The 24,179-nt window shown below is 37.5% G+C and overlaps 1 pseudogene and 1 gene segment (V, D, J or C); one reads left to right on the forward strand and one right to left on the reverse strand.

Annotated features, from left to right (window-relative positions):
* The first annotated feature begins 144 nt into the window (after positions 1-144).
* On the forward strand, positions 145-1,491 carry LOC131906394 (transcription factor BTF3 homolog 4-like; annotated as a pseudogene).
* Positions 1,492-22,783: 21,292 nt separating this feature from the next.
* Positions 22,784-23,585, reverse strand: LOC131906395 (immunoglobulin kappa variable 2-30-like). The segment is given in 2 exon segments: positions 22,784-23,163; positions 23,537-23,585. Coding segments are annotated over 2 exon segments (429 nt in total).
* Positions 23,586-24,179: the final 594 nt, after the last annotated feature.

A 24,179-nucleotide genomic window follows, 5' to 3' on the forward strand; every position in this document is an offset into this window, starting at 1 on the left:
ACAGACTTCTCTAAGGGGTTTATCCATCACCTCTTTAAGGTCCTTAAACATATTCACAATTATGGTTTTGAATTCCTTGTCTAGTGCCTCAGCTACATTATATTTCTCATGACCTACTGAAATTGGGTAGCTGGAGAGACTGTAATGGAGGACAGAAAGGAGAGTGAACATCACCTACTTGAGTCCCAGCCTACTGCACGCATTGGGGATCCCTGTGGAGAGCACTTCACTGTATGGGTGGCTGACACAAAGAAGAGGAATAGGCTAGGAGAGAGTGCAGATAAGGTCTATAGGGGGAGGGAAATCTGAGTGCAAAGAAGTTCAGCCAAGTCCCTAGGAAAGTGAAGTAATGTGAGAGGAGAGGAACCTGAAAGCAAGTTTAGCCATTGTTAAGATAGACTGTTTTACAGACTTCCTGGCACTCTTTCCCTTACAATCTCCCTGCTCCCTCTTCCATAAATGTTCCCTGAGCCATAGATACTGTGCTGTGATGTAGATGTATGCGTTGTGGCTGAGACTGAGCAGTTTGTGTTTATCCACTTGTGCATACATATTCACACACATAGATCACACACACCCACACACAACACACACACACACACACACACACACACACACACACACAAACACACACAAATACACATATGTAACAATAATAATTTCAGGAAAAAAGGCTATCAACTTGAGAGTGGGGAGGACAAGTGGGAGGAAATGAAAAAAGGCTACCTAACAGGATTTGGGGGGAAGATAGAGGAAAGTGACATGATTCTATTTCAATTTAAAATATTTTTATGAACACTTGTAATGTGGGGAAGGGATAAGTGAAGAACTACCCTAATACAGACTGAGGTCTAGAGTTTTCTACTTTTAAATCTAGGTAGAGCTGTGTGTCCTTTAATCTTGAATTCGTAGGACTCCAGATGGCTCTTAGCAAAGCTTATTGAGATGGAGCCATCTTGCTCTTGCTGCATGCTGGTGTTGGAAGAACCTCTCTGCTGCAGATTTCCCAAGAGTATGAATCAAGAAAAGTTAGAAGACTTCAAGCTCAGGTCCAGATAGGGGGCAGGAACACAGCACTCAAAACAGAGAAGGTGGTACTTAGGACATTTACAGCTAAAGACAAAAGGCTTCAGAGTCATCAAAAAAACTGGTTGTGAATAATACAGCTAGTATTGAAGAGATGAACATGATTAAAGACAATGATGGAAGGATTATTCATTTAAATAATCCCAAAGTCCATGCTTCCGCTTCTACCAACAACTTTGCAATTACTCCTCATGCAGAAGGCATACCAATTATAGAAATGCTTCCTGGAATATTAAATCAGCTTGCTGCTGACAACTTCAGGAGCCTTAGAAAGCTAGCTGAACATTTCCCATGGGAAGTATGGAATAGTAAAACCCAAAACCAGAAGACATAGATGAAGAGGCTGGTGATGTTGCAGATCTTGTAGAAAATGCTGATGAAACATTGAAAAATGAAACTAACTAAATTCTTCTGGGTTTTGGAAGATGGCAAGGACTATATTTAACAATCAGCTCTGTGGTTCCAAAGTTTTACAGACATGGAGAATATTATCTGGTAATATTTCAGTTATATAAATATTGTGAATATTAGTAAAGCTGTTTGTTCAGCACTTCTCTGACATTTGATTTCACATTATCACTTCTTCCCAGGATCTATTCTTTTGTTCAGAATATGAAATATTTCAATTTGAAGATGGCTTTTGCTTTGGTGGGGCACTTTTGATGTCTTTCATATGTATGTGTGAGTGTGTGTGTATACATGATGGACAGAAAATTGGATAAGAGTTATATCTGTCTTCTTACTTTCCCACTAGAAATGAAACAAATAATAAAAGAAAGAAAAGAAAATCTCGGTGAACTAAAGAGCAATGTAGCAATGGAGTGGAGAGGGTGACATTTCAGTATATAGTGCCTCTTTCTGAGGACCTCCAGGGCTTCACTTAACAACTGCTACATGCTAAGTGGTCATATTTAAATCTGTCATCTATCCAGATTCTCTCTTATCTCATGGGCACATAAAAAACACCAATTTTAATCACATGTAGCACAAAAGTCTCTTTCATTCCCTGATAACTTCCCTAATGGGTAAAACATTTGTATGTGTGTGTGCTGGGTTTCCTTCTATGTTTTCCATTCAACTGCTCAAACACTGTTGCTAAAGCTCACGGGCCAAGTAATGGTATCAGCTTAAGAACTTTCAAAGTAAAATACCAATTAAATTCTCATGCTGCTATTAAACTTCTAACCTGTTGCTCCCTTGATTTCCTGACAATATCTAAGGTAGATTCTTAAAACAGACTGTTTTCAATGAGAAAATGGAGAATAATCAAACAAAATATCATTCGGTGGGCTGGCAATTTAGCAATAGAAGAAACAAAAGCTTATTTGACAGGTGAGAAGTTTTAGCCAAAGTTGCCTATAGTTGCCTTGGTTATTGAATATCTGAAACAAATTATATCCGTCTGTTTATATCTTGCATTTATCTCTACAATTTTTGGAGTTCAGATATTTTCTCTTCAAAATTACATATTCAGATTGTAATGTTCAATGGAAATAAAGTGAGCACAAAATTCTAAATACATACATTTCCTATTTTATCATAAATAGTTTCTTCCATTAGATGCTTAAAATAACATTTTTAAAATTTTTGAGAATTTCATTTCCACCATTTACTTTCCTCTTCTAACATCTTCTTCTCAAATTTGTGATCTTTTATTATATAATTATTATTGTTTACAAACACACACTACCTAATAGGTCCCTTTAATTTTGGTCTTGTGTATATGTGTTTAAGGCTGACCACTTGTGATTTAATAACCTACCAAGAGGTTCACCCCTGGAGAAGATTGATTTCTGCACTCTCAGCAAGTTTTGATTGCCTGCAGCAATTCAACAAGGTCTGGGGCTGTGTGAAATTTTCCCTACTGAGCTGACATGTTCACTAATGTTGTCTTATGTTGGTCTTGCTTAAGTACTTGTATTGCTGATTTCAATACTTTTTGCCTTTAATAATGCAAATTATAAGGAAACTGCAAAAAAGACTAAAAATTATTGTGGAGAGCTATAATTGTTCATATAGTACAGCATGTAGAATGAAGACCAAGAAAAGGTAATAGTAGGTGATGGGTAAGGAGAGAATAAAAGCAAGAGGACACATGGGATACAAAGATAATCATTTTTATATAATAATTATATTATATAATGGCTTTTCCAACTGAAGTTCATGGAGATAAGTCGGGATTTGGAGTTAGGAAGTATGTGTTACAGTGGTTACTTTAATCTGTTGGTTAGTGTTTTTGTTTGTAAGTTTATTAAAATAAATTGATTTATACTTTTGAAAACAAAAGTGTAAAATGCCTGCTTCTTTTTTTACTAAGGGGAGCAAATGTCTGCCTCTTTATTATCTTCTATGAGTGGTAGATTGGGGGAAGGGATGATCAGGTAATAAATTTGCGTTGCACAATGCCATTTGTTGACAGAAAAATCTTCAAGGCCTATCTGAGGTCAGTTATTCATCTGGTCTTATATAACCAAATTGTATAAGTTGTATCAGGCTAGTAAAAACAAAAAAAAACTTTTTTCAGAGTGTTCTTGTTTGCATGGAAAAAGGTTTAAGTGGGTCAGAGGGAGGAATGAGAAGGGGTAATACTGTGTAAAATTGTCCACAACTCACATTATATGTATGTGAAATTATCAAAATTGTTTAAGACATAAAAGTAAATGTTGAGAACTACACATTTTAAATTATAGGAAGGTTATCTCAATTTGTAGAGAAAAGTAAGTTTTGAAAACACATATAAAAAATCACTAAGTGTGTGCATCTTCTCTCCACACACATAAACTAAAGTATTACATAAATTATCTCTTTATTCTTTCTTGACATTAAGGTTTATAAGATCATGGTTCATAGTCTAAATAAATTTCATAGGATTTTCACTGAATAACAGATACCAGGAGCAGCATAAATTGATGAGTTTGCATAACCATGGAACCAAACACAAAATCCTAACATCTTAAAATATATTTTTTAAACATTGGATAGAATGTCTTATTTGGGGTACTCATTTGTACCAAATATAAACATATGTAATTCTTCAATAAAAGTACCCATAGTGCTGTTGTGAGTGGAAGGTATTCACAATGCCTAGATTGTGAATCATACGTTACTAATTAATGCATGAGCAGGAAACTGGGCCTAAGTAGGTGAAAATAATTGATCTTGGTATTAAAATGCATTAACCTCAAAAGACTTGTCCTGAGGGTCAAAAATGTTTTATTATTTTTAATAAATTAGTTTCTGTGTCAAAGATATGTCTCTGTAAGGTATTTGCAATGAAAGAATGGAACCCAAATTTCAATTCCCAACACTAACATTAAAGCCAGGTTTAGCCACACTGTCTGTAACTCCAACACTCAGGCATAGACACAAGCAGATCAAAGTGGCTCTCTGATGAGTTATTCTAGTCAATGAAAAATTCCTCATTCTGAAGGAGATCCTATCTCAAAAAGTAAAAATGAAGAGTGATAGAGGAGAGTCTTTAAGCCTACCTATGATTTATTTACTCGTCTTACACATATAATACACACACACACACACACACACACACACACACACACACACACACCAAAGTTACTCTCAGATTTTAATTAGGGCACAAAATGAAATTTTCCAACCAACTAATTTTTTAATTATTTGCCTTTGTTTTTGTTTTTGAAACAGGGTCTCACTATGTAGCTTTGACTGGCCTCAATCTTGCCAAGTAGATCAGATTGGCCTTAATTTCATGGAGATCCTCCTGCCTCAGAATCCCAAGTGCTGGTTTTGAGACATGAACCAACATACTCCACCAAATTTTAAATTCTTAGTCATGTTTGCAGAATTGTTTAATGGTTAGCCCTACTCTATTAAACACAATTCTTGAGGAAGGCCCTCTTACTTGAGGCATACAGATTCTTTCTGCAATGTTCTTTCAGTAAGAAACAACTCAGATTTCTATTCGTATTTATCTAAAATACCTCTATGGTAATTCTCCTTTTGCAAGCCTCTGTCCATGCACTTCCACACATTTCACTGATAACAGAGCTTCATTTATTTCCATGAAATTCTGTAGTGGCAAAGGGGAATCTGAAAACTGGTATATCCCCCATGATTCCATTGTTTATAAAAGAAACTGCATTTTGTTGCTCATCTGAACTTATGATAATTCAGACATAACTCCAAGAGATCTATGGAAAGTTAGGTTGACAGACATAATGTTACTGTTTCCAACTCTACTTTCTTTTTTTTTTTCTATTAATTAGTAACTGTAACCACTTACCAAGAAATATGCAGTTTTCACCAAACTAGATTGGCTAGTTCATATATATCTATAAACAGGAAAAACACTCTGTACTCAATACTTGTTCACTTACTATAAAATGTACATGGGAAAGTTGCAACTGAGACATGAAGCAGTGAGTCTCAGCTTTCATCTCTGTGGGGATAAAAGTATAGTATATGCTATGGCTTCAAGCAATGCCTCGTTTGTACTTCCAACACTTACATGAGCATGGAATCAATTGTTTTGTCAATCCAGGCTAGGATTTTCTCTGGGTTGTAGTACACTGGAGGAAGATTGATTACACCAGGAAAATATTATAGGCTATGTATTATGCAGATGAAGTGGAGTGAAGAGAGTTCAGAGGCAAAAGAGCCATCCAGGCTTCTTTATTTGTATTTTCCCTGTAATCTGCAAGGCTGTCCGCATCTGTGAAACACTTTGAAGAAGGTAGAGGACACCACTAGAAGCAGCTGAAGCAGCCCAGCCTCAGACTTCAGCTTCCCTGGTGTTTTTCTAGAGTCTCTATCACTGTGGGAGGTCAGCTGCTACTCTGCTGACAGTAATAACTTGCAACATCTTCAGCCTCCACATTGTTGATGCTGACCATGAAATCTGTCCCTGATCCACTACCACTGAACCTGGAGGGGATCCCAGAGACAGACCCAGAAGCAAACTTGATGAGAAGCCTTGGAACCTCATTTGGAATTTGCTGATACCAGTGTAAGCTTGTGTAAATACCCTGGCTGGCCTTGCAGGTCATGGTGACTCTTTCTCCTGGAATCACAGACAAGGTGGCTGGAGACTGAGTCAGCACAATGTTACCTCTGGAGGATGAAAATCTACGATAAATATTAATCAGAACAGGACATTGCATCTGAAAGTCGCTTCTAAACTACTTTTTAAAAAGATAAGATTTTTTTGTATCAATTTCTTTCAACAGGAAGTCAGATTCCATGTGATGATGGACTTCTTAAGGATGTAAAATTTCTGTCTTTAATTAATGTCTCCACTTTTTGACATGTGTAATCACTCTTACCTGAAACCCAGAAGAGCAGAAACCCAAGGAGCTGAGATGTGGACACCATCTTCCTGCTTTCCCTGAGTTTAAGTGTGTCATGACACAGCCTGTAGAAAGACCTTCTTATAATATTGTAAGAGGCAGGAACTCTAGAAGGAAGAAGAATTTATGCAAATGATACTGTCTTCATATTGATTGCAATAAAGAACTTCTCTGTGTCATCTTGAATTATGTGTCCCCCTTGTGGTTACTTGATGAGATGTTAAGATTTGAAAGTTATTTGTGCTTGTATCCCACATACAAGGCTGCAATATTAGCACAGTCTAAGTAAGTATCTTGAATAAATTCAGAAGTTTGAAAGGAAGAGCATCTCATATCTATGGTCTTGGTTCAGGATTATATTTTCTTACTGGATGTTTCTTACAATATGAGCTGAAGCATTTTTAATTGTCTGAATATTCACCAAGCATCACAGCATATGGTACTAAAGACATAGATAACATATTATTGAGATATCATGGACAAAAAATTAGAAAGCCTGGATGTCTTAGGAAGATAGATTTCTCCAATAGGGAGAATGGAAGCTTTATAAAAGTTTATAGTCTGACACAGTAGAGAAGAATTTCAGAGATCAGAATTTCTAAATATCAGTTTAGCACTTCCCAGATAAAAGCCAATATTGAACCTTGTTTATCTTACCCCTAAGAGTGATGCAGAGTGCCCTGGATGTATTTCTAGAATGTTCAAACAAATTCTTTCCCTAGTACATGATTTTTCAAACTACTTAAAAGACCATGATTCTGAGACAGCCTAAATCAGGAGAGAAAATTACATCATGTCCATTTGAAGAAAGAAGTATTCGTATCACTTGGGCCATATTACCAATCTAGAATATATATATATATATATATATATATATATAAAACGTCTGAGCATTTTAAAATGGTCAATAGGTGCAACATGAGCTGTCAAGATTCTAGAGCAGTGAGGATAGGAGGAAAGGCGAGCCCTCACTCAGTGTGAAATCAGTGTGCAATTCCCTCAAACAACTACAAATAGGACAACCACATGACCCAAATATGTCATTCTTATGGATATACTCAAAGGAATCTATAGTCTATGGCAGACATAAAACCAAACACCCATGCATTTTTTTGATCTATTCACAATGGCAAGGGAATGGAATCAACTAAAATGTCCACTACATGATAAATGGAAAATTAAAATGCAGTATATTTGTACAATGGTATTTTATTCAGCTATGAAGAATCATGAAATTATGAAAAATTTTGGAAGATGGATGGACCTAGAAAAAATTATAGTGACTGAAATACTAGTCCCTGATGGAAATTTGGCACATGTCTCCTTGATGTGTGAATTGTAACTTCAAATTTTTTAATTTGTCTGTTTATCTGGGACTATAAATTGATCTTAGAATCAAAAAAGGGGCCTCCCATATGGGGTGTCTTTGAAAGGATGAGAGTAGACACATGTGATAGGAAATTAAAGTAGGCAGGTACTTTGGGAAAATGCTTGTTTATGATTTGGATTGAGGGACTGAGAAAAAAAAGTAGGGATCAATATATCAAAATGGTTTACTAATCACAAAGGAAAACAAATCAGACTAGTAAATCATACTTGATGAGCAAATTTAGGATGAGTCATTGGAGATAATGGAGTATCTGGTGACTGGTTTTATGCAGGCACTCAATGCAAGGAGCAGAGATGTGTAATTAGCATTTCATTAACAGTACAAGAAGACTGTAAAATGAAATAGCTTGCACAGAATATTAGGGTCTATGCTGTGCCTCAGTCCCTGTTAGTTCATTTGCATGCTAATCATGTTGGTTTTAAAAGACCTTGTTTTATTGGTGTCTCCCTTCTCCAGTGGTTCTTACATCCTTTCTACCTCTTCTTCATGAGCCCTGAGGCCAGTGATTCAATGGAGATATTCCATTTAGGACTGAGTTTTCCAAACTCTATCACTCTATACATAATGTCTGGTTGTAAGTCTCTGTACTTGTTCCTATCTGATGCAGAAAAAAAGCTTCCCTGATGATAGGTGAGCAGGATAGTAATCTATGCATATAATAGAATGTTATTAGTGGTTATTTTATTGATTATTTTTGTTTGGTTGGTTTGTTTTTTTTTGGTGTTTGTTTTGTTTGTTTGTTTGTTTTAGAACAGTAACATATGATTTTAATTTAGAACTCTGGGCTATCTAATCTCTGCTTCTTGGCCACACAAGCAGCATTGGGTATGGGTTCCATCTTATGGAGTAGGCCTTCAGGTAAATCAGTTATTGGTTGGCTATTCCCACAAAATTTATGCCACCATTGCACTAGCATATCTCACAGACAGGAAAACATTGTGGATCAAAGGATATATGGCTGGCTTGGTGGTTTACCTTTGTCCTATGTTACCCTGCAAAATACCTTTATGTACCAAACACACTAGCACATAAAGTTAAAGGCTCTATGAAGCATTGTTCAACTCCTCCATGTTCAATGAGTTGTATAGGTGTCTTGAGCAACAGAGCCTTGCTGTCAGTTTTTGGATAACAACCAATAGTCTGGCAACAGTATGGGTTGTTTGGAAGTTCCCATAGTTAAAGTTCCCTTTAACCAACAGTTCAATTAGATGTAACACAATCACAGTACAGAAACTACATTTGGTGACAGGAGATAACTAATTGGGGTCCTGCATCCCTCGTATTTTGGTGATTTCATTTGTTATTCCATAGTGAGTTGTTCAATTTCCACTAGTTTATTGTTTCTCTTGTTGCTGATATCCAGTTCTGATTAGTGGTAGTCAGATTTGCAGAAAATTGACAAGTTCAATTTTCTTATATGTGATGAGATTTGCTTTGTGTCCAAGTATGTCACTGTTTTGCAGAAATTTCATGAGGTGCTGAGAAGAAAGTATGCTTTTTTTTTTTTTTTTTTTTTTTGCATTTGGGTGAAAAGTTCTGTAAATACTCAATAGGTCCATTGGCCTTATAAAAACTGTTAGCGCCAATATTTTTCTGTTAAGTTTTTGTCTGGATGACCTATCCATTGATGAGAGTGTGATTATAAGGTCTCCCACTATGAGGGTGTGAGGGTAAATATATGATTTAATCTATAGTAGTGTTTCTTTTATGAACTTGAGTGCTCTTGTGTTTGATACATAGATTTTAAGAATTACAGTGTCCTCTGGATGGCTTTTTCCTTTGATGAATGTGTAGTGCCCTTCTCTGTTTTTCCTAATTACTTTTGGTTGGAGTCTATATTTTCAGACATTAAAAATAGCTATACTTCATTGCTATTTAGATGAATTTGCTTAGAGTATCTTTTTCCATTGTTTTACCCTGAGGTGATGGCCATCATTGATGGTAGGGTATGTTTTTTAGATACATAAGAAGGATGAATTCTGTTTGCCATTCCCAGTCTGTTGCCCTTGTCTTTTTATTGGGAAATTGAGGGCATTGATGTTGAGATTTATCAATGAAAAATGCGTGTTGGTTCTTGATACTACGTTTTGTTGTTGTGGGGTTGGTGTGTGTGTGTCTGTGTGTGTCTGTATGTCTGTGTGTGTGTGAGATCATGTGTGTGTAGCTGAAGTTTTCCTGTGTTGCACTTAGCCTGTGGTCAGGACAAATCTCTCTTACCTGCCAGTCCTGCAGCTGCTTAGACCCAAGTAAACACACTGAGGCTCTATTAACTAAAACTGCTTGGCCATTAGTTCAGGCCTACTACTGACTAGCTCTTACACTTAAACTGAGCCTTTTCTGTTAATCTATATGTCACCACATGTTCTGTGGCTCTGCCTGTATGCCATTACATGCTGCTCACTGGAGGCAGGCTGGCATCTCCTGACTCAGCTTTCCAGAGTTCCCACAATTCTCCTAGTTTGCTTATACTGCCTATAATTCCTGCCTGGATACTGCCTAATCAGCATTTTATTTATCAACCAATCAGAGTCACACATTCACAGCATACAGAGTGATATCCACAGTGTGTGTGTGTGTGTGTGTGTGTGTGTGTGTGTGTGTGTGTGTGTGTTTTTCCCTTCTATTGTCTTTACTGGTCTGAGATTATTTATTCCTTTTTTGTAGTTTTAGACAAACACTTTAGGTTGGAATTTTCTTTCTAGCCTTCTGAACCACTGAATTGTAGATAAATACAGCATATATTTGGTTTTATAATAGACTATCCTATGTTCTCCACCTATTTTAATTGAAAGCATGGATTTTCTCATTGATTCTATATCCACTTTTGTGTCTTAAACTGTTTCATTCATTTCCTTACACTGTTTGTTTTTGCTTCACAGATTTCTTTAAGGAATTTATTCATACCTTCTTTAAGGACCATTGTCATATTTATAAAGCCTATTTTAAGGTCTTACCCTGTGCTTCACCTACGTTATAATACATGAGGCCTACTGTAGTAGGGTTACTGTGCTCTAGTGAAGACATATCCTGGATGTTAATGATTATGTTTTTAAACTAGTGTCTAGGTATCTGGGATAAATATAGGTGCTGATACCTGGTCTTGTCTTTATTGTGTGGGTATTTTATTGCTTATTTTTTCTTACCCTCTCAGGTTATTAATACAGTGTGATGCCTGTTTGTTTCCTAGTGTGAAATTTTTTAGGGATCCTGATTGATGTATCTGTGGAGTCTTCCAAGCAAAATATGTCCTGCAGGATTGAGAGCTGACACTTGGGAATAGGATTGGCTAGGAGGGTGGGAGGGAAGATGTCTACAGAAATGAATGAAGGGAGTTCTGCCAGGATCTGTTTAGAGCCCTGGGAATAGGAGCAAAGAGTGAGCAGGGACCACAACAGGTAGTCAGCTACAGAACTGGGATAAAAACTGGATGACTGGATATGTTGGAGAGAAGAAAGAATGAAGATCTGCAGTTTGTCTACCTGCTTCACTTGCCTACTTTCTTCTCTTGTAGGCTTGGATGGCAGGTTCACAGTGAAAACCTGCTGGTATTGGGGGCTGAGATATCAGGGTGAGTCACATAGGAAGACTGGAAGAAAATATCTCTGTGATCCTCTTGAGATGGAAGCAGATAAAGAGTGAATGCCTCAGCTAGTGGTCTGCTATAGAGATGGGGGTGAGACTTGAGGATTGGATTTGGAGAAGGTGAAGGAGCGTTGATGATCTACAGTTAGCCTATCTGCTTCCATGTCCCCTTTTTCTTGTTATTTGCCTTCTGTAGTTCATGATAAACAGTTTAAAGATGTCTCATAGGACCTTTACTAACTAAACAGTACCATAACATACTATGTAAAATTGTGTTTGTATATATGAAGTCATAAAATGAATCATTAAAATATTTCTTTTTAAAACATGGCATTGTAGGTGTGGGCAAAGGTTGTTATGTGCAGGGGCTAGAGAAAGGGATCAATAGTCAAGTGTACTTAGTGCTATTCCAGAAAATCTAAGTTTGGTTCTCAGCACCCTTGTCAGGTGCTTCACAATCAACTGTAACTCCAGCTCCATAGGATGGGCTCAAACACCATTATCTGGCCTTTGTGGAACTTTCATACACATTTCATGTGTTCACACAGACACATATAAATGCACATAAATAAAACTAGGATTTTATAAACTATCATATGTGACAAAGAGCTAAGAAGTATTTTTAAATTTTACTTATTTATTTTTTTAATTTTATGTGCATTGATGTTTTACCATGGGTGTCTGGTTGGGTCCCCTGGAATGGGACTTACAATTAGTTTTGAGCTGCCATGTGGATGCTGGGAATTGAACCCAGGTCCTCTGAAAGATCAATTAGTGCTCTTAATTGCTGAGCCATCTCTCAGCACCCAAATAAGTATTTTTAAATGTTTAACATGCATTGTCAACAGGGAAATGCAAATTAAACTGTGATGGTTGAATATATGTTGCTCTGATTGCTTGATAATAAAGCTGTTTGTCCATTGGTGAAGCAGATTAGGTTAAGAAGGACATTCCAACTAGAGAGAGAAAAGTAAAGCAGGGAAGTTGCTGCTAGCCTCCACCAGAAGAAGCAAGATGTAAAGTAACAGCAAGCCACAAGCCACATGGCAAAGTATAGACTTATAGAAGTGGGTTAATTTAAGATGTAAGAGCTAGCTAACAAGAAGCCTGAGTCATTAGGCCATATAGTTTGAAAGCATTATAAGCCTCCGCTGAGTGTTTATTTGGGTCTGAGTGGCTGCAGGACTAAACTGACACAGAAAACATCCAGATACAAAATTGACTACCATCAAAAACTCTGACAGCACACGTTGATGGGAATTTGGAAAAAGAGGCACCTTTATTCATTGTAGGTAGGAGAACAAATTGATACAATCATTTTGGATATCAGTTTGCATATTTCTTGCAGAGGGTCCAGCCTTCTGCAGGTGAGAGAGAGTGGGAACAAGACACAGAGTTGGCAACAAAAACATACAAACTTCTTTTCTAAGGGGTAAAAACTTCTTTATTTTTCAGACACTCTCAATATTCTTCACATCAATTTAATTACAAAGAGGATTTTTCCATTAACAAGTTACATAGTTACTACATATCACAATAAAAACATACTTTTCTGGAACAAGTTAGCCCCATTATGTTTCTTAAACACACCCTTACACATTTTCTTAGAAACCTACACTCATTTGAACATTCATCTTTCAGATGTCTCACAAATCAAGAGCTTTCATCTACAGTCGTCTACATAGGCAGTAGCAGGAGTATTTCAACCATAAGTGTTTACATAGGAAATAGTTTTATAATTGTCAGAAAAACAGGTTACTCTTCTACTTTTTATACTTTTGAGTTCTGTCCAATTATCTTAACTAATCACTCACTTCTTTGTTTTCTAGTTACATGAAGTTATTATTTACAGCATTGTTTTAGCTATGATGCACACCTAAACCTGTGAACACATTTCCCAACATCAAAAAGAACTTGAGCTAGCCTAATTCCTGGGGATAGATTGTTTTTCTTAATCATCAACCACAGTCTATATGACTAAACCACAGTCTATATGACTCCTCAAGTGCAAGCTCATAAGTCCTCGCTGATGTTTGTTTTTTTCATTTTTCTGGTACTAGCATAAGCTTGCCCCAATGTACTGGCTGGCTCTGCAGTTCATTGTCACTGAAGTTGATGGGGACTCTTTCCCCTGGATTTTTCAGACAGGACAGCTGGAGCCCGGGTCATCACAATTTCAACCCTTGAGGCTAAATCCACATATAAAAGATCAGTAGCAGAAAAGGAAGAATATGTTTTTTTTTAAATTTCAGATCTAAACAAAAGTAGGCTCCCTATGACTCAAGATTTCCATATATAGAGTGAAAAGTGGGTGTTTGTATGTCATCCTCTGCTTTTGTGCTTTGTCCAATAATCTTACCTGAAATCCAGAGGAGAAGAAATCAAGAGATCTCTGATAAGGACAACATCTTCCTATTTTATGTACTTTGGTGTTTGTTGATCACATCACAGCACAGAAGAGGATAGTCTTACAATATTCTAAGAACCAGGACACCAGAAAAAAGAAATATCTATGCAAATGATGCTGAATTCATATTATTATAAATACTAGGACTGTCAGGAGAGCAAGCTACTTGACCATTCTCTGAGTATGTTATCACTCCCTGATGCTGAATGCAGTGTTGATAATTGGTAGACATCTATGCATGCTTTTCCATACACAGAGTTTGGCAGTGAGTACAATATAATTCAGTTTTTGTTACCAGTGAAGCTATCAGGAAGGAACAGCACTTCAGATCTTGTCTTGGTCCCATGGTTATGTTTTGTTGGTTGGTATTTCTCACAGTATAGAGTGAGTTTATTTATACTTTTGTCTTCCGAATATTTTATAGAGCCCCATACCATATATAGTTTGTTACAAATTAGTACTAGTAAACAATAGATTGCAGAGATTTGAGGTCTTAATGAGACATTTGTCTTCCAGTGGGGGGATGTAAAACTTAAAAAGTCCATGGGTCTGAACACTGGCACAGAATTCATACCATTAAAATGTTAGTTTGTCCCATAGCAGACAAAAACCAAGTACTACACCTTGCATTTCCTATCACCCAGTGTGAATTCAGTATGTTTGCCAGGGACTCCTTATGCAGTACAGGAAAGCAATTAATTTGTGACTGTAGCTAAAAGAATGGCAATCTGAGGTTCTTTAAATCAGGAGAAGCACTTCTGCATGTTTTTGTTTTAAAGCAAGTAGTCTTTCAATAGCATCATGTAAACAACCTGGAGTATGTTTTTTAAATAATGATCATTTCTGTGCTTGTGAAATTCCTTAATAAATTCTCACACTATCAATCATTAAGATTATAGCTCAATGCTACATAATCATAGGAAAATACAAACTGACCTTTGCTCTCAGACCATGACATCTTGGGAAGTAAGTGGATCTTTACTAAAGTACATGTTACGATTGCCCAAATTTAGGATGCTAGACTTGTCAAAGTTCATTGTTAGGTTTGACTCAACAGCGGTCATTCTTAAGATGGATTTAGCTTTAGTATTGGGCCTTAGCAGATCCAATTTGCAAAGGGAACTCGCATCCACTGTTGGTGGGAATGCAAGCTTGTACAGCCACTTTGGAAATCAATATGGTGCTTTCTTAGAAAAATGAGAGTCAATCTCCCCCAAGACCCAGCTATACCACTCTTGGGCATATACCCAAGGAATGCTCAATCATACCAAAAAGGCACATGCTCAGCTGTGTTCATAGCAGCACTGATTGTAATAGCCAGAACCTGGAAACAACCTGGATGCCTTCAACTGAAGAATGAAAAAATAAAATGTGGTATATATACACAATGGAGTACTACTCAGCAGAAAAAAACAATGACATCATGAAGTTTGCAGGCAAATGGATGGATCTAGAAAAAATCATCCTGAGTGAGGTAACCCAGACTCAGAAAGACAAACATGGTATGTATTCACTCATAGGAGGATACTAGATGTAAAACAAAGGATGATTGGCTCCTATTCACAACTCCAGGGAGGCTACCTAGAAAACAGAACCCCAAGAAAGACACAGGGATCACCCAATGACAGAGAAATAGATGAGATCTACATGAGCAAACTGGACATGGAGGGGGGTAATGAAGGGCAAGGGTAGAGGGAAAGAGAGCTTAGGGGAGCAGGAAACCCCAGCTGGATCAAGAACAGAGAGGGAGAACAAGGAAAAAGAGACCATGATAAATGAAGACCCCATGGAAATAGGAAGAAGCAAGTGCTAGAGAGATCCCCAGAAATCCATAAATATACCTCCACAATAGACTGCTGGCAGTGGTTGAGAGAAAGCCCGAACTGACATACTCTGGTGATAGGATGGCCAAACACCATAACTGTCATGCTAGAAATCTCAACCAATGACTGATGGAAGCAGATGCAGAGATCCATGCCCAGGCCCCAGGTGGACCTCTGGGAGTCCAACTGATGAGAAAGAGGAGGGATTGTATGAGTGAGAATTTTTGAGACTGAGATTGGAAAAAGTACAGGGATGAATAATAGTGGTCATTCTTAAGATGGACTTAGCTTTAGTATTGGGCCTTAGGAGACCCAATTTGCATCTTATTTTGCATGGATTTATTCATAATAAAGTATACTTAGTGTAATAGCAAACTGCGTAATCACATCCACATCCTTGTGTCCTTTCATTAATGACTAATACAAATTCAGAGTACAAAGCACATGGAATTTTCCAGCAAATCCATGTTCCGAGAAGGAGCTACAGGTGGCATCAAGGTAAGCATCATGTTCTGGTACTTTCAAAAACAGATAATGCTATACAATAGCAACCCTCATGGTAGCATATTTAGAAAATTGTTGATTTTGTGTATATTCAAATTGGACATGTAATCAACAGTCTAGTTTGATGGAGCAGTAGCTGTGAAGTTCCTTGGGCTGTCTATTCTGGAAGTAAATAGCAATTTTAGGTATTTAGATTTAATTAAAGGAAATCACACAGCCAATGTATGACAAAAGTACCCTCAAGTTGCAGATAAATAGAGAGGTTTCTCTGTTGCAGTGCCTGGTTGAAATTGTCTGCCCATAGACTGACTTGCCAGTACCTAGATTTGGAGAATGAAGAGTGCTGGGGGAAACTTGTTTATGGGTGATAACTGTGTACATCAGAGAGATCAAAGAATGAATCTAGGATTTTATTTCCTGAGATATTTCTGTTATTGACAAATGTGGGTTAAGTTTCCTTATTAAGTGAAGTAAACCATATAATTACAAAAAGACAAATGCAAAAGTCATTTACAAAACCAAGTCAACACTGTAAATTTGAATTTCATAATGCCAGTTTAGGCATAAGCTACACCAGGGCTAATTCACCTAGATAGATTTGGCACTTTAAAACTTTTTATGGTATGATTGTTTTTTCTGCATATTCATATATGCACCAGGTCCCCAAGGAAGTCAAAAGAGGGCAATAGGTCCTCTGGAATTAGAGTTACACATGGTTGTGTTTCCCATGTAGGTTTTGAGTTCCTCACAGAGATTCCCTGGCAAGAACAACAGGTGTTCTTTACTGATGAGCCATTTTTCTAACCCCTGTTCCATTTTGCTAAAGCATTTTGTGCATTCCATATTCTTTGTTGTATAAAGATCTTCAACTCCAAGTATCTAACACCATGCTTCTTTAGAGCACAAAGAAACATAAAAATTCATGTGCACAATCTGAAATGAGTATCTCTAAATTTAAAAATTGAGATTTTTGTCTGGCTACTCAAAATTAATTTTGAGAGAACAGCAGAGTGAATTATGAAACCATTGGAGCCGAGGGACAGCTTCACATCCATAGTATGGTAGTAATGGTTTCACTTTCATCAAGGTGTTTATAATAAATATGTCTGGATTTCTCATGTAAAACATACATTAGTAAAGGGTTTTTTTCATTTTTTGTAAAATGTTTTATATAAAAATTAAAAGTGGAGGCTAGAAGAGGGTCTCAGATCCCTGGAACTGGAGTTATAGTCGGTTGTAAGATGCTATTTGGGTGCTAGGGCCTCTAGAGACACTGCATATACCCATGCACAGAAACAATATACAGGCAAACACTCAAACATATCAAATAAATAAACCTTAAAAAATGAGACATGGCATAATAGGAGATCTTTCTTTTTGAAACTAAGGCTCAAGTAGAAACCAACAAATCTGGTTTAGAATATCTTTTTGAGAAGCTCTATTTAGAATCACAATTGTGATTCACTGTTAAGTTTTCCAAAATTTGAACCACCAATTTTTTTAGGGTTTCTTTTACTGTGAAGAGACATGATGATCACAGCAACTCTTATAAAGGAAAACATGCAATTGAGGTGGCTTACAGTTCAGAGGTTCCCACCATTATTATGGTGAGGAGCATGGTGATGTTCAGGTAGACGTGGTACTGAATACATCTTGATCAGAAGGCAACAGGAAGTGGACTATGACACTAAGGGAAGCTTAAGCAACAGAGACCTCAAAGCCTGCCTCCACAGTAACATACTTCCTTCAACAAGATCACACTTATTTCAGCAAGGCCACACCTCCCAATAGGGCCACTCCTATGAGCTTACATTCAAACTACTACACCAATGGTCTTTGATTTCACAACTGATGAGAACTACCAAAACTGTTGCAAGATCTCCATTAATCTTATAATAGTAAGCAAGCAAATATTTGTTGTATAGATTAATAAATAAAAATGAATCTTATAGCCATAAATATAAAAATAAAAAAGAATGTAGTAAAAAATACCCCAAGCTAACAAATAAAACAAAACAAAACCTAAACTTATACACCTGTCAAATAAATTAAAATATTTTTAAAACAATCATCTAGACTCACAGATTAAGGAAAGATTCCCAGGGAACTTGTGTGCAAAAAAGGCTTCTATGATATTTATGATGAACAAAAACTATGTGAGAATTATGTGTTTCTTTAATTTTTTAAAGAAAAATTTAAAAGTCCTTCTTTAGTTATCAGTTACACTATTGGTTATTCACAAGAAAACCACTTTCCTATTTATATATATTATGAATTTCTTCAATGAAAATCTACTTTGGTTGTGTTGTGGGTACTGAAAATAAAAAATACAGTTGTATTTTTAATTTGTTATATTTATCTGGTGGTGTAAGACATTTTATATTTTGGACAATATTCCTTCTATTTAAAAGAATAAGATATGTTCTGAAACTAACATGTGAAATATTCTGTAACTATTTGTTAGGATTCTTTGGTCAGTAGTATTCAATAACTCTGATTCTGTTTCTTGGTGATTGATTGGTTGATGAAATTGAAGTGGTATAGGCACCTTTTTCTCTGTATGGAAACCTTTGTCACACTGTAGATCCTGAAACACTTTACTGAATATTCTGCTGTTGATAAAAGTGTGTACATGTGCACATACGTACTTGATGCATGCTCAATAAACTTGCCAAATTAACTGTTTTGCTGTAACGTACCAGACAAAAAAAATCAGTTCCATTTTCCCACTTCTCTGCAGAAAAATCCAAGTGCTTCCATTGAAACCTGCCTCCATCTACTGAGTGTTTTTTTTTTCTGTTATGTGGATGACTCGGTGTTGGTTATAATTCTCATTCAGGAAAATTCATGGATTATGTTCTAGTTCTTCCAAGAGTTTGTCACTTATGTTCATTATACTTTAGAGGATCTCTTGCTCATTCATTTTAATAATGCATTAATTGGGCACCCGAATATTTGATTGATTAACTATCATGAATGAACAGAAACCCACATTTCAACATAAATACAAAGCAATCTTTAGGGAGGGAGAACTGCTTTTGAAAATAAATGAGAGGAGGAAGAGAGGGATGGAAATAGAGGAGAGAAGGATTAATTGATAAATGGTAGCAGAGAGACCATCTAGAAAGGCTATTGGAGACCTCAGGTACAACGGCTGTTGAGAGGTGCCTCCTCTGTTTTCATTTACACAACAAGAATCAGGGCAAAGAATAAATACTGCTCAAAGTAGAGTATTTGACCAAAACCCATGGAGTGAAAAGAGACATCATGAAAACACTAAGGTACTCAAACAAATCGAATGGCCTTGGGAAGAAGTATATGAAATTCCCTTTGTCAGTGTATGAGAACAACTTGCAAGCATCTTCTGTGGATGTAAGAGTGTATAAGTGAGGCATATGTCAGTTCCTACATACGCCTAAGAAGTATTTGTTACTGGTGAATCTCCCCTCACGTTCACTGTAGGGAGCTGCTGCAAAGTTGTCACTACTGCATTTCTTCACAGAGGCACCTAGTCTATATTGTGCTCACATTCACCAAAGCATCCCATGGCCACCCTATGACACTGAGGAATCCAGATCCTCCACAGACTGGGGAAACTGTCAAAGAACACGTTCACAGTCCTGTGTGATATGAGGTCCTGCCCCAAACACAGAACTTCAGGTAACCAGACTGATTAGATCCACCTTTCAGGAGGTAGACAAGACTAGAAATTTTAATGTTTAGGCCACTGGGGACGCTTGAAGACTTTGGTGATGTTGATAACAATTAGAGAAGAATTACACTGACTGCAACAGTATAAACATCCTGAGCCAAGTAACCTGCAGTAGCCAGACTACATACATCCCAGGCATATTTCCAGAAGAAAATCTTTCACTTTGAAAACTGTCAATAAAATTTCTAAAGCCAGCCATTCTGTCAGATTCAAAAATACCAATATAAAAACTGAAGAAATGTTTAAAAGGCAGTACAATTAAATATCCAAATGAACATAGCAACTTTCTGGTTACATGTCCCTTAGAAAATGTAATTCTTGATGTCTAAGGATGTTGAGCAATTCCTTAAATGTCTTTCAGCCATTTGAGATTCTTCTGTTGAGAATTCTCTGTTTAGCTCTGTAGCCCATTTTTTAATTGGATGTTTAATTGGTTCGGTATTTTGATGTCTATTTTTTTGAATTCTTTATATATTTTGGAGATCAGCCCCCTGTCAGATGTGGGGTTGGTAAAGATATTTTCCCACTCTGTGGGCTGTCATTATGTATTCACTCATAAGTGGATACTAGATATAAACAAAGGATAAGCAGAATACAAACCACAGCTCCAGAGAACCTAGCTAACAAGAAGGACCCTAAGAGGGACACATAGATAGCCCAGCGAAGGAGAAACAGATGAGATCTACATGAGCTAACTGGTGGTGATGGGGGTTAATGGTGAGCAAGGAATGGGGGATGAGAACATATGGAATGGGAGGTTTGAGCTGGAACAGGGGCAGAGTGGGAGAGCAAGAAAAGAGATACCATGATAAATGAAGACATCGTGGGAATAGGGAGAAACGGGGTGCTAAGGAAGTTCCCGGGAATCCACAGGAAGGACCCTACCTTAGACTACTAGCAATAGTTGAGAGGGTTCATGAACTGGTTTACTCTGGTAACCAGATTAGTGAATACCCTAACTGTCATCATAGAGTAGTCATCCAGTTTCTGATAGATGCAGAGATACATGGCCAGGTGCCAGGTTGAGCTCTAAGAGTCCAAATGATGAGAGAGAGGTGGGATTCTATAAGAAAGGGACATCAAGATCATGATGGGAAAAAGTACAGAGACGGCCAGCCAAACTAGTAGAAACCCATGAACTGCGGACCAATAGCTGTGGAGCCCCCATGAGATTGAAATAACCCTCTGGATACTCGAGACAGTAGATTAACTTGAACTGTTTCAGGTGCCCCCAGGGAGGCGAATCAGGATCTGTCTCTGGTGCACAAGTGGGCTTTTGGTCCCAGGGCCTAAGGTGTGACACCTTGTACAGCCTGGGTGAAAGGGGTAGGCGTTTGGACCTGCCTCAACTGAATGTAGCATCCTCTGCTGACTCCCCGTGGGAGACCTTGAATTGGAGGGGGTGGGAATGGAGGGAGGCTTGGGAGGAAGGCTGGGGGGAAGGAAGACGGAACAGGGGGGATGTAGACGATTTTCTAAACAGTCTTCTTAAATTAAAAAAAAAAAAAAAACAAAGCCAAACACACATATTGGGGTGAAAAACTTAGAGATCAGGGAAATAGTGAGAGCTGCCAACCACCTTACCTCTCCAGCTATGTAGCCTCCAAAATGTGACTCCTTAATGTCTATCTGCACCTTTATTTACTTGCTTTTTTGCCCTCTCATTGGCGCTTAGACCAGCTCCCTCACTTCCTTGTTACTGCCTGTCTGTACAGACCTCAAGGTCTCTATGGTTGATACTAGGGTTAAAGGTATGTGTCACCACACTTGCCTATTCCCTATTGTGTCCTTGAACACACAGAGACCCTGCCTGCCAAGTGATTGGACTAAGGGCATGTGCTACCACTGCCTGACTTTTGTGGTAATGGCTTGCTAGTACCTCTGATTTCCAGACAAATTTTATTTATTAACACACAAATAAAATATCACCACTTTTCAGCACAAATAAAATATCACCACATGGGGATCTGTGGTTGCTATGTAAAATGAATAGAAAATTTCTTAATAATAAAAAAAAGAAAAACAACAAAATGTAATTCTTTTAAAAGATATTCAAAACAATGTCTTAAGGCTACTTAGAAAGAGTAAGAGAATATAGATATCAAATATATATATATATATGTATAAATATATATAGAATATATATAAAGAGAATATAGACATAGAATATAGACACCTAAGCATTTAAAAAGTTAACGAGAGTTTAAATGTTGAGGACCCCAAAACAGCTTGACCACACAGCAGCCATGTCAGGTTTATGGGCCTAGACACAGCTTTTGTGATAAACTTTCTGGCAGGTAACACCCAGATCCAGGAAAAGCCTTACTGATACCACCCAGAGATCCACCATCCCAAATATTCCAACAATTAGATAAGGTGGCCAGATGTCCTTGATTCTAGCACACACCTATATTTTGTTTTACAGATACCCTTAGATAATTGACAGCCAATCAGGGTCCTGAACTCTGGAAATCACCTCACCCGAACCTCAGCTATGATAAAAACCCCATCCCACCTGAGCTCAGGGCTCCCTGCTCTCATCACTGTGTTGGACAGACAGAGGGACCAAGCTCCAGAGCTTGAAATAAAGGCTCTTTGCTTTTAAATGCAGGATTCAGTCTCTGTGGTAGTCTTGGGGGTTCCCATGATATGGGTATAACATTAACAGCACACATACATCAATAAAAGTAAGCAACATAATTAAACTGAAAAATTAATGAAAAATATTAAATGGTTAAAATCTTCAACAATAAACTAGATTAATGAGATGAGATTCTCCTGATACAAAAGTAATAATATGCCTGTTGCAGCTGGAAGGATGAGAAATTGATGGCACTTGAGGTCTAACCAAATCACTCATTGAACCAGATGAGTCTAGCCAGGGCTCTCAGCTGCAATTATCCAAGTTCCCCAGCACCTCCCCCTTACACAGTAGCAGAGTGTTCTTCTCCTCTCCAGTCAAGCAGCACATTGGCAGCTGAGCTGCATGAAGCAAGGGGTTTTTGTTAGGGACTGTATCACTGTGGGAGGATCATGTGTACTTTGCATGCAGTAATAAACTCCCAAGTCCTCAGCCTCCACTCTGCTGATTTTGAGTGTGAAATCTGTCCCTGACCCACTGCCACTGAACCTGTCTGGAACCCCTGTGCCCCGGTTGGACACCCAATAGATTAGGAGCTGTGGAGACTGGCCAGGCCTCTGTAGGAACCAATACAAATAGGTTGTTCCATCACTATATAAGAGGCTCTGACTTGACCTGCAAGAGATGGAGGCTGATTGTCCAATGGTGACCGGCAAAGAGAGTGGAGTCTGGGTCAGCACAACATCACCACTGGTTCCTGAAATTACAATAGAATAGTACAAAGTCATGTTAAAACTTCCCAAACAATCTTTGTGAATTCCTTTGTTACTCATTACAAGTGAGATCCTGGTATGTTTTATGATTTTAAAAAATATATCAAATGCTTTTTTTACAAAACAAGTGAGTGGAAGGTCCTCAAGTTCATAATCTACAGCACTCCTCCCCATCTACATCAAAATCTTCATCCTAGCTCAGCTCCTGTCTCATCTAGAATTTCTCATTGTCATGTAACTAAAACTCACATGGGCATCCTCGAAAATGGGATCAGCTTCATCACACATGGACATTACATAGAGGCAACTAGAGCCTATCCCTTACCCCCATTATCCTCCTGCATCTCATTGTCTTACCCAGAATCCAGAGCATTAACACAAACAGGGACTGGACAGGGTACATCATTTTGAAGAATGAGCTAAGGAGAGTGAAGGCAAGAGGATATTTGAGCTTTTATCTCCGGTTAGCAAGGCAGGGACTTCCCCAGGGAGCAATATGCAAATACCCTGGTCTGTATGGCAGTGTATATAGAGGGGAGAGTTATGTGGGATTCTTGAATTTGAAAAATAACCCAAAAATGTCTTTTTCTACATCAGGAGTGAATGTAATAAAACAAAATGTGGTGACTGATGAGAGACTAGTTGGATGCTGAAAGATTAGCAATGTGGTTCAAATTAAATGTAAATATACATTAACAAAGTAGTCTTGTTTTCTAATTTGAAATTTACTTAATTTTTGTAAACATTCATAACTAAATTACAGAGAATTTGGGAAATGTAATTAAGACATTAATCTCACAATTGTCGTGAATGAAACTTTGTGCTCATAGTCAATAATACATTGCAAGATCACAAGATGGAGGCAAGTCACTCAATTCTCTCATCAATGTATTGACTGTATCTTACTAAGTATTAGAAAATAGACTTAATTATAATCAAGGGAACTGACTTATGTGCTGAATGTTTGACAAAGAAATGCATACTATAAGCATTACCATAA

Source organism: Peromyscus eremicus, chromosome 3 (genome assembly GCF_949786415.1).
Source record: "Peromyscus eremicus chromosome 3, PerEre_H2_v1, whole genome shotgun sequence".
In the NCBI taxonomy this organism is placed as follows: Eukaryota; Metazoa; Chordata; class Mammalia; order Rodentia; family Cricetidae; genus Peromyscus; species Peromyscus eremicus.